At 44.3% G+C, this 15,689-nt stretch overlaps 1 protein-coding gene across 2 annotated transcripts in view; it reads right to left on the bottom strand.

The window, feature by feature from the left end:
- The window catches only part of LOC119450426 (probable serine incorporator), a 35,777-nt gene that overhangs the window by 3,445 nt on the left and 16,643 nt on the right, over nt 1-15,689 (bottom strand). Inside the window, exons 5-10 of one of the 2 annotated variants that reach the window (XM_049665867.1) lie at nt 14,647-14,784; nt 13,615-13,695; nt 10,488-10,583; nt 8,507-8,593; nt 6,886-7,068; nt 1,652-1,678 (exon numbers count right to left, since the gene is read on the bottom strand). In XM_049665867.1, coding sequence (XP_049521824.1) covers nt 1,652-1,678; nt 6,886-7,068; nt 8,507-8,593; nt 10,488-10,583; nt 13,615-13,695; nt 14,647-14,784 — 612 coding nt within the window. The remainder of the gene's footprint in view (nt 1-1,651; nt 1,679-6,885; nt 7,069-8,506; nt 8,594-10,487; nt 10,584-13,614; nt 13,696-14,646; nt 14,785-15,689) is intronic. The other variant, XM_049665868.1, reaches the window with a different exon arrangement.

Below are 15,689 nucleotides of genomic sequence, written 5' to 3'. Positions count from 1 at the left end.
CCATTTTGCTGCCGCGTCCGGTATTTTAACGCAATCTCAGTGATTTCGAAACACACCTCAAGGGTGCTCTCCACCGTCTTGGACAGCACAGAGGTCTAGATCAATTTAGTGTCAAATTTCCTCGAAGGCGAATGGCAAGAATATGCATAAACCACTTATTTACAGCTATACAAACACTGGACTTCATACCCAAAATACATAATCACTTCCGAGTGAATTTCGAAAAAAAAAAAAAAATAAAAGAGGCGAAGGCGATGTGCAATGTATTGTACAAGGGGTCTTAGGAGGTTACCGGCAGAAAACGACATAACAGCCGGGAAAATGCAGCACACGGGAACGTAACAGCAGTGTTCTACTTTATAAGTTAGAGGTGGGTGAATACTAAAATTTTTGAATATGAATAGTAAGTATCAAATATCGAATCGAATATTTGGTGCTCTTTGGCCACATCTGGCCCTTGCACCAATAAACTCCAACGGTCATCATCATCAAACGAATATTTCATAATCAAGTGCAGACGCATATGTGCATTTGTAGCAGAAATATTTATTCCAGTATAATTAGATACTACGTTTATACTGACTAGTACAAAAAAGGCAGCTATCTGTAACAGCTACAAATGATCAGTTTTAAACACAAGGTAAATTTTTCATTTAGAAAACTGCATAATTTATTCTGTCAACCACTTTCTAACTTGGTTGCAAACAAGCTCCCTAAGAATGAATAATGGCTGCTGTATGACTAGCTTTCGAAAAACACCTAATAAATGGCTGCTAAAATAAAGATCGGAAGTTGTGTGGAAAAAAAAAAGCTGTTTAAGAGCTCGCACGTTGTAGACACATGCAAAAGGGTTCATTGCAAAAAAACATCACTGGTAGTAGCATAAAATATAAAATTGCTACACGACTACACTGCTAAAAACACTAAATGACAGAATACAAGCAAAAATCACAGGTTGCCATGCAGGCCTTCGCCGATAAACCTAAAACAATGCGTGCATAACCCATTTTGTTTCTGCATTGCTTCAAAAAATTTAGTTGTTTCAATTATTATGATTTGCGACACTATTTAGCAAACAGAGAACAAAAGCAATACTTTAACAGTCGTTTGTTCAAAATATTTGATAATTTTTAAATATTTGAAGATACCGAATAGTTCCTCTTTGAATACGAATAGTTAGTGAAATATTCAATTCATATTCGAAACTTCAATATTCACCCACCGCTAAAATAAACCAGTTTATTTATTTATATTCGTTTTTGCCAGAAAAATATTCACTATTCAACTTGGATACTTAAAGCTCGCATTTTAAGTATACTTCTATTTGATTTGATTACCCAATTTCATTATTCGAACACCTCTAGAAAATGACCTTAAGTCTGAGCCCCGCTAGCACATTGTTACAAACAACGCACATCAAGGACAGCTTTGGCACTACTTTATGGAAACGAGTACCCCGCCACTTCCTCATGAAAGCAGTGAAGAATGTGCAAAAATTCAAGCTAAATCCTCCCCACCTTTAGTCGTCATTGTCCCGCAAAGAAATGCAGTGCTACTTTTTATTATGACAAGGCAAAGCGAAGAGAAAGACGAAGGAAGGAAGGCAGAAAGCAAGAGATCTACGTAAACAGTAAATAAACGAGCGCATTACCTTCACTCCCCACAAGTGCAGTGGACTCTGTGAGAGTGTAGAAGAGATAAAAGAGAACAAGAAAAAGAGGACAGGCCATCAGTGAGGTGGCACGCAAATGTGCAAATTATTTACATCCCTACCCCTTTTTGGACAAGAATTAACAAAAAACATTCCACAGCTGCCTCCCTTGCCCTCTTTCTCTCGGAGGAAATCCCAGGACTGTGTGCAAAGTACAAGATAATCTTACACAGTGTCACCCATAGTGGGCAGAGGCATAGCCGGAAATTTTTATGAAAGGGGGGAGATGGGCACGGTGCCCGGTGTCGCTCGCATTTTTATACAGTGCAACAAACGTTTCTGGAGAGTCAAATCGGCAGAAAAGCCTTTGCTCCTTCTAATTATCACAGCAAGAGTAGAACACCTTGACCTAAGCAAAATCTCTCAAACAGTGGACCACCCATGTGGGGTAAGTTATGAAATTAATATAAAGATACAGTTGACCCTGGATTTTCCAGTTCCCGTTAAGATTGTATCCACGAGATTTCACTTTATGTAGATAATTTGAAATATAAAAGAAGACTATCTGAAGCTTATCTGCGAACTCCACATATCTTGGACAGTTTCCCGAGATTGTGAAAAGCAGAAATTTTTGTTTCTCCAAGGCCTTTTAGAATGCACAAAAGTTTAGAATGCAGAAAAGTTTACTTGTTTTTTTTTGCATAGGAATGTTGCCAGTAACTCACTACAGAATGAGCTTCAATATCACAAAGCTAAACCGAAAGCCAGTGAATGGGAGTTTGAAACACTTGTACAACAGCCTTAATAAATGCCGATCCTGCTGTGCAAGAGCACCAGCGGACAATCTAAATTTGGCCCCAACATAACGCGAAGCTCTGTGTCCTCTGCTGCACACCAGACACACCAGCAAGACTCGGACAAGCATTTTGCAAAAACTCATCATCCGAGGGTAGCATCATGGTCATAAATGAAGTGAGCACTTGTTTATGCAGAACGTTGAAAACAAAAATTGCCTTTGTTTCTTTGTAACATTCTTAAGGCGGCGCACTCATTTTATTTTTCCCCACAAGAGCGGATAGCAGCTGAACCCTTTGAGGTCTTTTGCTGTACAGTACATGTACGGTGCCAATGTTAAGTTTGAATTTTGCGCGTATTCGACAGCACTGGTTATTGAGAGGTGCTGCCACATTTATGGAGTTGCCCAAAGTCATTTGAAATTGCGTTTCCGCTCACCAAGGTACACAAATCGACTTGCTTACCTCGGAGCGCTCGCTTACGTGATCACTCATGCTTCATCTGCAACCTCAGAGCCGTGCATGGAGGATATGCTATTATTTTTAACAGCTAAGCTGTTTAAGCCAGCCATAAAACGTGCGCATTTCACGAAAAGCCAGCCGCGCCGTAGCCATGGCAACCAGCGACATCGCAGCTGCATGCCACTGCGTTGCCTAGCAACCACATCGCGGAGCATTATGCGCTATGCTCGGGAGAGAGAAAGAGAAAATAGAGAGAGAGAAACAGATTGCACCAGCACCAACAAGGCAACGTGCAGAGGTGCTGCCGACGCCAACCGCGCTTCTCCGCGTTTTCCCGCATTAGCGCGGAACGCTCGCGGTGTCCGTGACTGCAGCAGGCGCCTCTGGTGGCGGCTCGGCCGAGCTCCCACCAGCTGCGCGCTACTGCGCATGTGCCTTGACATCATCCCGGCATTTCGTCTGCTGTGCGCCACCCGTACACATTGCATAGCTTTCGCCCCACTTCCCCAACATGTGCTCAGACTGCAAGTGCTTCGCGAGGCGTTCCCCGATGCCACAGACCACGAGGAAATGCTTATACACTTCGTATAACTTAGCATCACTTGGCATTACTTCGTATAACTTAACATCACTTCGTATAGCCATGACCAGCTAGGAACTGATCTGCTCCACTGTGTCTTTAGCCTTGTGCCACTAGTGCAAGCTACCCCGATTTTTTTATGGCCGCCGCTTCGTGTTTCCGGTAGCTTAGATATAGCCCTGTTTGGATGAAGTTCACAGATACTTTACTTTGCTTTTTCTTTGCCTTCGGTTGCAGTTTGCATATTCCTGTGCCCTGGAGTGTACACATTCGTGATTTCAGTATGGCCGCACACGGTGCCTCTTCACCAGGGAGACTGCTCAAGCCTTTCTGACAGGTTTCTTCTGATGAAACGTGTTTTTGGGATAATACACTGACAACCATAAATTTTGCTGCACATTTATCTTGATCTCTTACTGTATAGCGTATTTGTGCGTAACTATAGGTGCAGGTAACGCATTTTTGAAACAAAATATTGCTTGCAATAAAAAAAACTACCCTCAAAGGGTTAAAAGGAACAGCAGGCTTCAGCAAGCTTAGTATTCAAGCTGAAATCTGCATCAACATATAAATGAGCAATTCGAATAAGTCAAAGGAAGAGAATTAAAGAATATTAAAGGGGCCATGACACGGTCATCCGACAGTCCTCAGTTTATATTTGTAACTAAGAGTAGAGGGCCCAATATGGTTACGCACACAAAACAAAGCTGGGCTCTCAGCGCACATTATAACCCGAAATTTCAATTTGAAATTGCTGCCTCTCAACATCCCCACTGATAGCAACCACCATTTTGGCAAGGCTGTGTGACGTCAGGACCTGATGGGCCACCTTTATGTCGCCTGCTTTGACACATCAGACATCTTTCTCTGCACGCTCTAGGACCCAACAGCGTAGCAACGACGTCGCCGCTAAACTGTGCCCACAATTCCTTCACTTGCGTGATAAAAAGCAGTAGCAAACCACAGGGATGCAGAGAGACTCGCATGCAAAAACAAAGCAATGCACGGTGGCCATGACCCATTTCCAATTCCTGCAATCACTTCCCGGTGTTTGAAGCACACAAAAGCGTGGTCTTCGAGACCGGCTTCTGTTAACCAAGCTTCTGGAGGTGCCCATTCATTTCAGCACCACACAGTGTCGCCAGACTGCTTTACCGTTTAACTGTGACATTAAAAATTTCAAATAGTACAAATTTTCTACTGCACCGAATGCACTCAAATTTTGCCAGCTTGCTGTGGGATATGTACGGTTTAACATGCAATGCATACTTTAAGCTCTAAAATGTTGTGTCATGGCCCCTTTAAAACAGAAAATACTTTCTGTAGCAAAATTATTTCCTATACCGTATTCACTCGATTCTAACATGCCCTCACAATTTTAACATGCAACATACTACTCGAGCACAGTTATTTCTTTCAGCTTGCAGAAGTCATGCACAAGCGCTGCACGTTTCTGCATTTGTATAATGTGCATCGGTACAGTTAGCATTGGTCAGGCAATGATTTTCAAACAGCCTGCTCATTTCTGCATTGGCTTCGGGCCTGCACATGGGGAAAAATGAAACCCCACTTGCCAATCACGTTCTCCAGCTGCACATGGGTCAGCCGAATTCACAATTTTGATCCAAGGACTGCCATAGATAGGCTACAAGTCCAGTGCAAAGGTCACTAATCAACTGTATCACTGAATTGCTGCTAAGTAACTACAGTGTAGACCGCTTATAACGTAAGTCGCCAGAATCGTGAATATCTGCACTATAAGCGGTACCGCACTATAACCAAAACAACAATTTTCAAGCCCTGCACGTATGCAAAACATGTAGACCAAGCAGCCGCGTGTATCCGAAAAACGAAGCGTGCAACTGGGAGTTTTGCATCCGTTTAAATTTACGAACGTTGAAAGGTTAATGTCCAAGTACCCACGATCTTCACATCAAGTAGACAAAGTAATAATTCTTTTTTTTAATGTCGCAGCTTCACCCGAAAGGCGAAGCATCAACTGCGATAGCAAGTTAGTACAGAGCTTTAAGGAGTAGGGATAGTAGTTTTATCGGCTGCATAAACTTGACACATTCACTTACTAACTGAATTAACAAGCGTGGTGTCGAAGGTTCGTGCGGTCTATCGCTTCACGGAAAATGAGCGACGTAAGCACAGCACATACAAAAGTCAGAGCCGTGTGGAGATCGCGTTGGCACGACAACACCGACCACGGTGCGCACGACAACACCGACAGCCGGCACAGGCACAAAGTACAAGAACGCATTTGTTGGCAGAGTAGAAGCCAACCCCCCCCTCCCTCCCTGCCTTCCCACTTTGCTCCTTTCGCGTAGGAGATTTAATCGCCAGTTACCCTTGCGCCTGGTTGCAAGATACGCATTTGGTGCCGCAGCACAGTGTCGCCCCCCTCCCTCCCATACCCTCACGGCCTCTCGCGCGACGAAAGTCGCGTTTGCTCTCTGCTTTGCGTTCGCTCTCCGTGAAGACGCACGTCCCCCGTGCGCTTTCACTCGCACATATGGCGCGCAGCAACGATTTTATCGCCCTTGGACTCATGCTCCAAGTCTCATGCTCCTCCTCCGCATCGCCCTCGTTGATCTCCTCTCCCATCGGTGGGCGCACCTCGTTGAGAAGCGTGCTCGCTACCACCCTTGTCGGCGAGATTTTCCCGTGGAAGCCACATTATAACCGGTATTTCGTATCGCGTGGCTGCAGTGTAAACGGTATGCGTATACATGGAGTTCTATGGGAGGGTAAACGGGAGTCGGAAAAGGCCGTGTTGTAGCCAGTTCTGCACTATAACAGTTACATTATAAGTGGTTTATACTGTAGTATCATTCATGACACTTTTACGCAGAAAAGAAATGAATTTTTATCAAGGTATTTCATCAACATGAATTTAGAGGTGAAATTTCTCTGAGGGAGAGAGAGAAGGAAAGAAAAAAATAAGGTGCCTTTGGACTATGGATGGTTGTGTTTGTCTGTATGGCTTCCTTGGAACCACAGTGCTTTGACACATGGACAAAAAGAAAGACGACGATACCCACGAACACTCAGATGTAAACTGTCTGTTTGCCCATGTACCTGCTATGTGATTTTCTTAATAAAATTAATCAGATTCTGGGGTGTCGTGCGCCAAAACCACAATCTGATTATGAGGCACCAAATGAACGGTACACAAGTATTCCTGCATTCTTCTCCCATCGAAGTGCAGCCACCGCAGTTGGGATCAAAACACGCGACCTCGAGCTTAACAGTGCAATACAGCAGCAGCCACGGAGATACCGTGGCAGATACACAATTTTCTGAAATGTGATTAACACACATTGCTAGCTCAGATCCTGCCTTCCTCCATTTAAAAAAGTAGGAGCGGTCGGCAAAATTGGCATCTCACGTACTGGTCCCGGTCTCCTTGACAAGAATCCTCTCGGACATGGTGAGCTTGCCGACTTGTGAGTGTGATGATGTACGGATGCTCGAGTAGAGAACGCACACAAACCAAACCACGAGGCCAACAATGCTCTGCGAGTCAAACTTGCTTCCTTCCTGAGTCAGGCCCAGTGATGGCTTGCACTGCTTGCCTGCAACAGAGTAGTCATGCTAGAAGAACACTCAGAAACCTGCGAATCCAAGCTTTGAGCACGAAATCGAGCGCCTCATTCAGATAAACATAGCTTTGCCTACTTGTTCAGCAGATTAAACACAAACAACTCAAATTTCCCAGTGCAGATAAAGACACTACATGGCAGCACAGTTTTTAAACGATACAATTTTCTGTGTTACACAAAGACAGCAGAGTGAATTGAAGATGCCCTATTTAATCATACAGTCGAACTCATTCATAATGAACTTGATAGTTCGGCGAAAAGTGGTCGTATCAGTAGTTTGTTATATATGTGAACTCGCCCTTCAAGATGCACAAAAATAAATGACACTGAAGCTGGTATGCAAAATCTACTCGTGTCTTGCTGATAGTAAAATATATCACAAGCTCTCGAAGAAAAAACAGCAGCGACTGTGTTTGTAGTTTTGAAATTGCAGATGAATGAAACTGGCTAGGCGCCGTTTTGAAAGAGCTACAACACCACATTTTGTTCCTTAGATGATGTTCTTTAATGGAAACTTGCAGCTAGATGTGAGAAAGTGCTGGGGAAGAAAATGAATATTCTGAAACTGATTTTCAGACCAAAGTGGTGTCGGAATCGTAACTCCAGACACCAGCTCCAGTGTCATTCATTTGTTTATTGGCATCTTTTGATTTGAATGAATTGCATTCTGGGGATATACGTGCCAAAATCACCATTTGATTATGAAACACGCCGTAGCGGAGGACTCCGTATTAATTTTGACCATTAGGGGATCTATAACGTGCCCCTAATGCATGTGACACAGCCGTTTTTGCATTTCACCCCCATCGAAATGCTGCTGCCACAGCCAGGATGTGATCCTGCGACCTCGTGCTTAGCAGCGTAACACCACAGCCACTAAGCCACCGTGGCGAGAATTGATTTGCCTATATATATACACACACATGCTCTTCTACACCGTCCCATCCCCTCTCTACCTCTACCAGGTGATCAGATTCCCACATTTCACATACATACTTTTTTCCACTTTGACACTCCTAATTCTAATGCACTAAAAAACGGAACACAATGAATTAGAATTTGCTATCATTTTTTTCTTAGAACCTGCAGAATGAAATGAAGACAGCCCTAATAACAAGTCCACTTCCCCCCCAAATCCCCGACTTGGTTATGGAAGTTTACAAATGATCCAGTCACATTGCAGCTTGCCACAGATACGACTGTGACAGATGAGGCAGTGCAGAGGCTTAAGTACAATAAACATAGAAGTATGCACACTAACAAAGCCAATGAATGCATTCATCTTGTTGTGTCTTGACCTAGGCACAGCCCCATCGACAGAAAACAGAATTGCAGTAAGTACAAGAACCTTGGCTCTGGAACACATCCCAACAGTGAAGAGTCATAATGCACTAAAAAATCAGCCACTCACTTGTAGAGTTGTTCATGGCAGACCAGGTGAGATACATGATGTACAGAGTGACAGCAGATGACTGAAGCAAACCGGATGAGGGCTGGGCTGCACGGGGCAAAAGGCAACAGAAAGTTATATTGGTTGCCCAAAAATAGCCTCTCATGAAGCAAGCAGAAATTTCAAGCACAGCCCACAGGCACCTTTAATGAACTGCACACTGTGAGAGTATGCATGGTTGAACTATTTTTGCTTCGAGATCATGTACAAATTGTTCCAAGTATAAAGCACCACTAAACGACTATATAGGCTAAAAGAAGGTGAAATTTGACACACTTTCCTCTGAAAGCCAACAGCAACATCTGATTTAATCAAACTGCTGCACAAACATGGCAAGTGGCAGAAAGCACATTAAAGGGACGCTCAAGACCTACACTGAATCCGTTCAGACTGGCTTTCTTTCTACTTACTTTCGCTCATTCAGCGAGAAAAAGTTGATTACTGAAGAAAATCTAGGCCAAGCTTTCCTTTTTTGAATGCGATACCAATGTCGGCAAGACGTCACTAATTTCAAGGTATACTTTCTCATATCTAGTCCATTTTGGCACAGTAAATGTTTCTTAAAACATTCTAGCTCGAGTCCTTGCTTGGCTTTTTTTTTTTTTTTCAAGGTGTAATGCAGTCTTTGTTCACGGATCAGCAATTAATCAAGACAGAAAGACAGAAGAAGACACTTTCGAAATGAATGACGTCACAGGAAGCTGGCGTATGAATTTGGGGGTGGAAACACCGTTGATTTTGCAGTCTTTTCTATCTTACCAAGCCTCCCCGTCATGGCAGGTGTGGCCATTTTGCTACTACGTCCAAGCATAATATACTAATACAGCTGAACACTTTCGTGACCGCGGGAAAATCGGTAGTTTTCGGGTAGTCTGGTAATTATTTTTTTTCCTGCCACAGGAAATAATTCATGTTGAAGTGTATGGTATCAAATTGTAGAAGAAATTATCTTTCTAACGTTATTAATTTCAAACAACATATTTATTAAAAAGAAGTATGAAAAAAATGATCAAAACAAAAAAAATCGCAACAAGAACGAGAAAGATCGATAAAAACATCAATGCTGCTTTGCACAAAAAAATATTTTAAATAAATCGAAATATACATTTTCAACAAAAGGGATATATGAAATCAGCCTGCAAATATAAGCTCTTTATCTACAAAAGTTCTTGAGGCACACGGGTACACGCAACACTCCGGAGTGCAATTCCAAGGTGCACTCCTAGACGTTTTCGTGGACAAAACTCCGCTCTCTTCGCAGCCACCAGCAAATGATCACATCCGAACAACGTTTACACCCTGCAGATAAGAAATGTGACCTTTAGAACATGCCGGAAATCCTTACATCGATGCGCGGCAGCGATAATACGGTCGAAGAAGAAAGCAAAACTCAACGGTGGATACCTGTCGATGTTCCGGGGCAGTTTGCCACACTTTCGTCGTCCGTACTGAAGTCAACGAATCGAAGTCGTCTTCCGAGTCTGTGCTGCTACAATCATCCGCAAATTCGAACACAGATGTGTCGGAATCCGTCGAAACTCGCCGTTTCTGTGGAGCGGACGCACGCGACGTAGATGCCAAACGACGAGCGCTAGTCACCCCGGCTATGCAGGCGCTTTAAAATCCCCGCGCGGTGGAAAAGAGAAACACAAATCCGAAACTGATAAAATAGTCTCTCTTTAACCCGCTCGATGGCGCTAGCTGTCCAAAGCGCTCGGAGAAGCGCCAAAATTCGAACTTGTATCATCGAGAAAATACTGTCGATGGGAATAGGCGCAGTCACGAAAGTATTAAGTTCATCATCGTTTTTAGTGTCATGAACAATGTCATGAGCTTAAGTAACAACAGTACACCTGCTGCTGTAAATGCTATGTCATTGGCATGCACAGCTAGCTGCGTCATAAAATTGGCCTCCATTCTAGCGCTATATATAGACGCATACCTTCCTGAACTTTGGGCAGAACAGAAACCACCGAGAGGATGACACAGATGATCAGGTTGATGCTGATGAAGAACTTCTGCAGTGTACAGCCATCATCTCCCTGCACAGCCAGAAACCACATCCATTAACGTCGACAAGTCTGCTGAAGGAGCAATACCAGCTTTGGCACAAATACAGAATCTTTAAAGGTTAACATCATGCAATGCCTTGCAGTCTAATGAGAGTGCCATACTAGGGCAAGCTTTCTTCTGCATGAAAACCTAAGGAAACCAACATCATATTTTGGTGCAATACCAGTGTTGTAATGCCCTTTTTGTTTGAAGAATGGCAAATTCCAACTCCAAAGGAAGGCCTAAGCCATGCTTTGTCCCAACACTTGTCCACAGCTGGCACCCCTAATGCACTACAGACGTGGCGATTGTGGCGTGCTTTCACGCTGGTGTTCATCCGTTCTTCCATCCGTACTCCTTTTACCTCTCCACTTGCAATGGGACCATGTGATGGCTGGGCTGTCACTCGGCTGCCGCTCTACCTCAAAGGTCCAGTGAGCAGTTTCCACTGACCCTTAGTTAATGGACATTGAGTCCTCACTCTTCCTGTCACACACTGTGCGACCAACCATGAAAGTGAGTGCAGAGACCTCTCTGAGACAGCACAAGGTGCTCATACACTTTTCCTCTAGTTCAACGGCCCTTTTGGGAACCGCTTAGACTTTAGCTCGTCTACCATGTCTTTCACATGCCTAGTGCTAAGTGCTCTCGTATGGTCCTACTAGTTCAGGCTACACTAACTTTGAAATTTGTGAAAAAGTTATGTAAACGCCATTAATTTCTGATCGAAGTACCAAGCTACACTGACAGGACGACGCCTTCAGCATTGCACAGATTCCTCTCACCTCAAGGAAAACCACAATGTTTCCTGACAACGTCGTCAACAGTAGGGAGCTTTAGATATAGTGTGCCCAAGCGCCTTTGCGTACCCAAAGCCCCACGTCCTCGTGTTCCTTTGTACTCCTTTAGCGTTCTTTTGTATGCCCGGCAGTTTGCACCGCCTAACTTTGAGTGCACAATACCTAAAACTCCCTATTGTTGCAGCAGCACTCGAACAGGCACTGGCTGACCCCACTTATTGATGCATTCAAACACTGCCATCACCGATGCTCCAGCACGTGATGTAATGGGTCAGCGAACCAGGCCTGAAACCCTAGGGATTACCAAGTGTCACGGAGCGGCATATTTTCGAATGGTTTGGACGCTGATTAACGACACGCCGAATTACGAGCGTCAAACACGTGGGCTCCTGACTGTGCAGCGTATAATGCATTCGACATCAACACGCCGAATTACGAGCGGCAAACACGTGGGCTCCTGACTGTGCAGCGTACAATGCATTCGACATCGACACGCCGAATTACGAGCGGCAAACACGTGGGCTCCTGACTGCAGTGTACAATGCATTCGACGTCGACACGCCGAATTACGGGCGTCAAAAGCGTCGTGGCCGCTCGGGCTGCCATCTCGATTCCAGACGCGTCACGCCGATTACGGCCACGTGGTAGTGCCGGGATCAACCTTGGCCCTTGACAGTGGGAGAGAGGCTGATCTGCGGTTCTTCGTCCATAGTGGGAGTGCGGCCAAGATTGTTGAGAGCTAAGAGCGCTGAATTCGGAGAACGCTGCATAGCGGCAGTTTCCCTACCTAGGGAACTAGGGAAAGGAGAGGCTATTTAAGCGCATGTTTTGGGCCCTGCTGATTAGTCTAGAAGCTGATCCTGTAACCTGCGGAGAAGTAGTCAAGGAGCTAGCGCCGTCCAGTATCGCCTGGGCCGCCTAGCCGCGTCGGAACTCCAAGTAACTCGTTGACGTACGAGACGTCAAACCAGCATCTGCAACGAAGTCCTCGGTAGTTCACCTCAAGTTAGCTCAACCTGCTTGAGGGAAGTCGTCAGATCTAGACTCCCGGGAACCCCAGCTCAGCAATTCGCATCCACCTCGACAAGATCGGACCGCCAGCCTTCTTCGGGAAAGCTTTGTGCACCGACTTCCACGGTTTATGGACTTGCTGCTGCTGCCCGGCAATGCGTATGACACCATTTGTTTTCTTTTGAACTTTGATTTCTTTTGAACGTTGTTTTAGTGAATAGCTGTTAAGTGTATTCTTGTATATTTGATCCGCGCCCTGTTTCATTTTTATATCTACTGTTCATTGCTCGTATTTATTTTTTCTTTATCATTGTGTATATTAAGCTCAGGTGTGTTAGTGTGTCTTGTGTTTTTTTTATTATTGTATTTTATTTACTTGTGTGTATTTATCAGCCGATAAATATCTTGTTTTTTTGTTTACTCCCGACTCTGACTCTTTTCACTGTGCTCGCTTGCGTACGGAACGACCAACCAGCTTGTCTACCCCGTCGATCGACTTCGCGCCGACGACGAATCGGGGACAGCTGTGACACCAAGCTTATGCGTAACAAGCAGCTACACAAATCAGCCATCCACTCCATAGTGCACTGTCCTGTGACTGAATGTGTCATCAAAAGTTGGGTGTCGGTACCCCTGCAGTACCATGGCTTTTCTTCCTCTTAAGCTATCCTGTGTTTCACTCAGCACCACAACAAACTATGGTAAGTTTCCTCGACTTTGGTAGTGGTTCTCCTTTTTCTTTTCTAATGATTTCATACACTGCAATGCACACCACTGCGGCTGCTTATAGGGCCCTGTTACTCTCAGCGTTCAAACTTCAGAGTGGTACTTATGGTTGAAGCATCAATTTTCAAAGGCTGAAGGCAACAGTTTCATAATAGGCAGACAATCATCTTTCTCTTAAATATTTTACATCAATTTTTTTTTTTTTTTGTTGCCACAATTTAGTTACCATTATGATGATACGGGGACAGGAGCACCAGTATATCACCGCAATGATACTTGACGATCATGACCTTGGCACCTTCAGAGTGCATGCATTCACTAAAAATCTGTAAACCACTTTAACACTTGCTTTAAAAGAAAATTTGTTACCTTTGTATACACTTCACAATCAGAGAAGAGTGAACCCTACACTGTTATGTGCTGTAACACACAAACGCATACTGCAGTATACAACGGGCGTCATCAACATGAATCCTGCACTTGCCTGAGTGTAGAAGATGTAGAACAAGACAACGGCTGCAATGGCCAGGGCATAGTGAAGGAGGGTGAATGTCAGCAAGGCTGCAAAGAGGCAAGACCGCAGCTGACATTGGCACAGACGGAAAGAGAAAAACCACATCCACACAACAGATGCATCTAGGGCAAAGGGCGAAACACATAAGATACATGCACAGGATGGTGTGGCAGCACACGATCCTGTGTGTTTCTCTTTGCACGTGTCTTTTGCATGTGTAACTTAGCACTAAATACACAAGTCGTGGCAAGCACTTAGTGGTTCAAATAAAAATTCTGATGCCTACATGCTCTGCCACCAGAAATGGCAGTTGGCATGAGATTCTTATACAAAAGTTGGCGAGTCCGGGCAGAAAGGGCACATAAAAAATGCGTATGACAACATTCAGAAAGAGTTGCTTTGTCAGCACAGACTTACTTATGCTCCACAAGAGTTTGACATAGTACTTCTTGGTGTTTCTGTCTCAAAACAAACCTTCTTTAATGCAAAAGCACAGTCAGAATACATGTTTTCTACTGCTTGTCACTTGGCAAACATGAAAATTACTTTTCCACAACAACGTTGAAAGAAGAAATCATTATGGAGGCCATCAGATAATGTGAAAGGCCAGGTGTGTTGTATATCCACTGCTGCATGCAAACGTGCCAAGTCTTGTATACAAGGTTACGCCAAGGGTCAAGAACAGTTTAACTGCACAAATCAACAAAACGAGTGAGACACACATTCCATGCTAAGATAAGTGACAGTATTTGTTTTGAGATCCTCACGAGGCATTTGTGTATCCAGTGTGTCCCGCCTGCCATTCTCCAAGGTTTAGCTACTCCTCAGACAATATCCCACCTTTTCTTACTATTTTCCGAGCTATGACCAATACTACAAATAAGAAATGTCACACAGGGGCACTATTTCACTTGCCTTGTCATCAGAAATCGACCTGAGCTTGGTCTGACAAAGTACCTCCATAAGTAAATTTACAAAAAAGTGATCAGGAAGCTCACCGCAGTACCATCCTTTAGACTGAGTCTCTTCAAACTTCTCAACCCAGCTGTTTGCCCAGCTGTGAGCGAAGTCGATGATCAGGATAAGCTGAATCAGGATGAACAGGAAGCCTCCAACCATGCCAAAGTACATCCAAACTGTAAATGAGGAACACAGATGCAAATGCATAAAGCACTGATAAATGGCTGAAGTTACATAAAGGTCACTTAGCCTGCAAGTGCAAAATAATGACCCATCACCAACAACCAATGGAAAGCAGCCCTCGGGCCTTTGAGGTATGAATAAAAATAAAATAAGACTACAGTAAAACCTCGATAATTCGAAGGTCGCCGGACTGCGAAAATTCTTCGAATTAAGCAGATTTTCGAATTAACCAAAATGAATAATAAAAAAAAGAAAACAAACAAGAACTTGCCGCAAAATGAAATCACCTTTATTTTCCATGTCCGAGAAAAATTACTCAAAGTAATCACCGATGCGGGATTACTTGGCGCGCTGGTTCGCCGCCCCTAGTGCCATGCTGGAGTCTCCAGCTGGCTCAAAAAACGTAGCATACAAATATCACCCGCACTGCACTCAACAAAGATGCAGACGATGTTCACGGAATCGATAACTGCCGCGAAAGCGGGCGTGGTGGTGCTTGACTCCAAAAATTTGAACTTGCTGGATATTCCGGACTTCAAAAATGCACCATCAGGGTTCCCATTGAGTTCATGCATTTTCGCACCCAATTTTTCGGACGAATTGAGACTCCAAAGTTCGATTTTGTGGACTACATCGCTTTTTTCGAGCCGCGCTACCCAATCTTGAAGGCCGCCATGTTGGATTTTGCACTGGCTTAGATTCCAGTGGCTCGCTGTTGTTGTGTCTGGCGGTCCCTCGGGACAAAGGAGGCCTGCGCCGACTCAGACGCGCCAACCTGGCGCCCTTTCTCGCGGCCGAGAATTGTCACCTGGGACTGAGGGATTAGCAGTTGGTCTCCAGGCTACCTCATGCGTCGCTAAACGGCAGCGTCGCCCTTTGGTGCGGTTCCGTGAATTAC

Source organism: Dermacentor silvarum, chromosome 4, assembly GCF_013339745.2.
Source record: "Dermacentor silvarum isolate Dsil-2018 chromosome 4, BIME_Dsil_1.4, whole genome shotgun sequence".
In the NCBI taxonomy this organism is placed as follows: Eukaryota; Metazoa; Arthropoda; class Arachnida; order Ixodida; family Ixodidae; genus Dermacentor; species Dermacentor silvarum.
The sequence above is the reverse complement of the archived record's forward strand: the minus strand, read 5'-3'. Positions and strand labels throughout refer to the sequence as shown.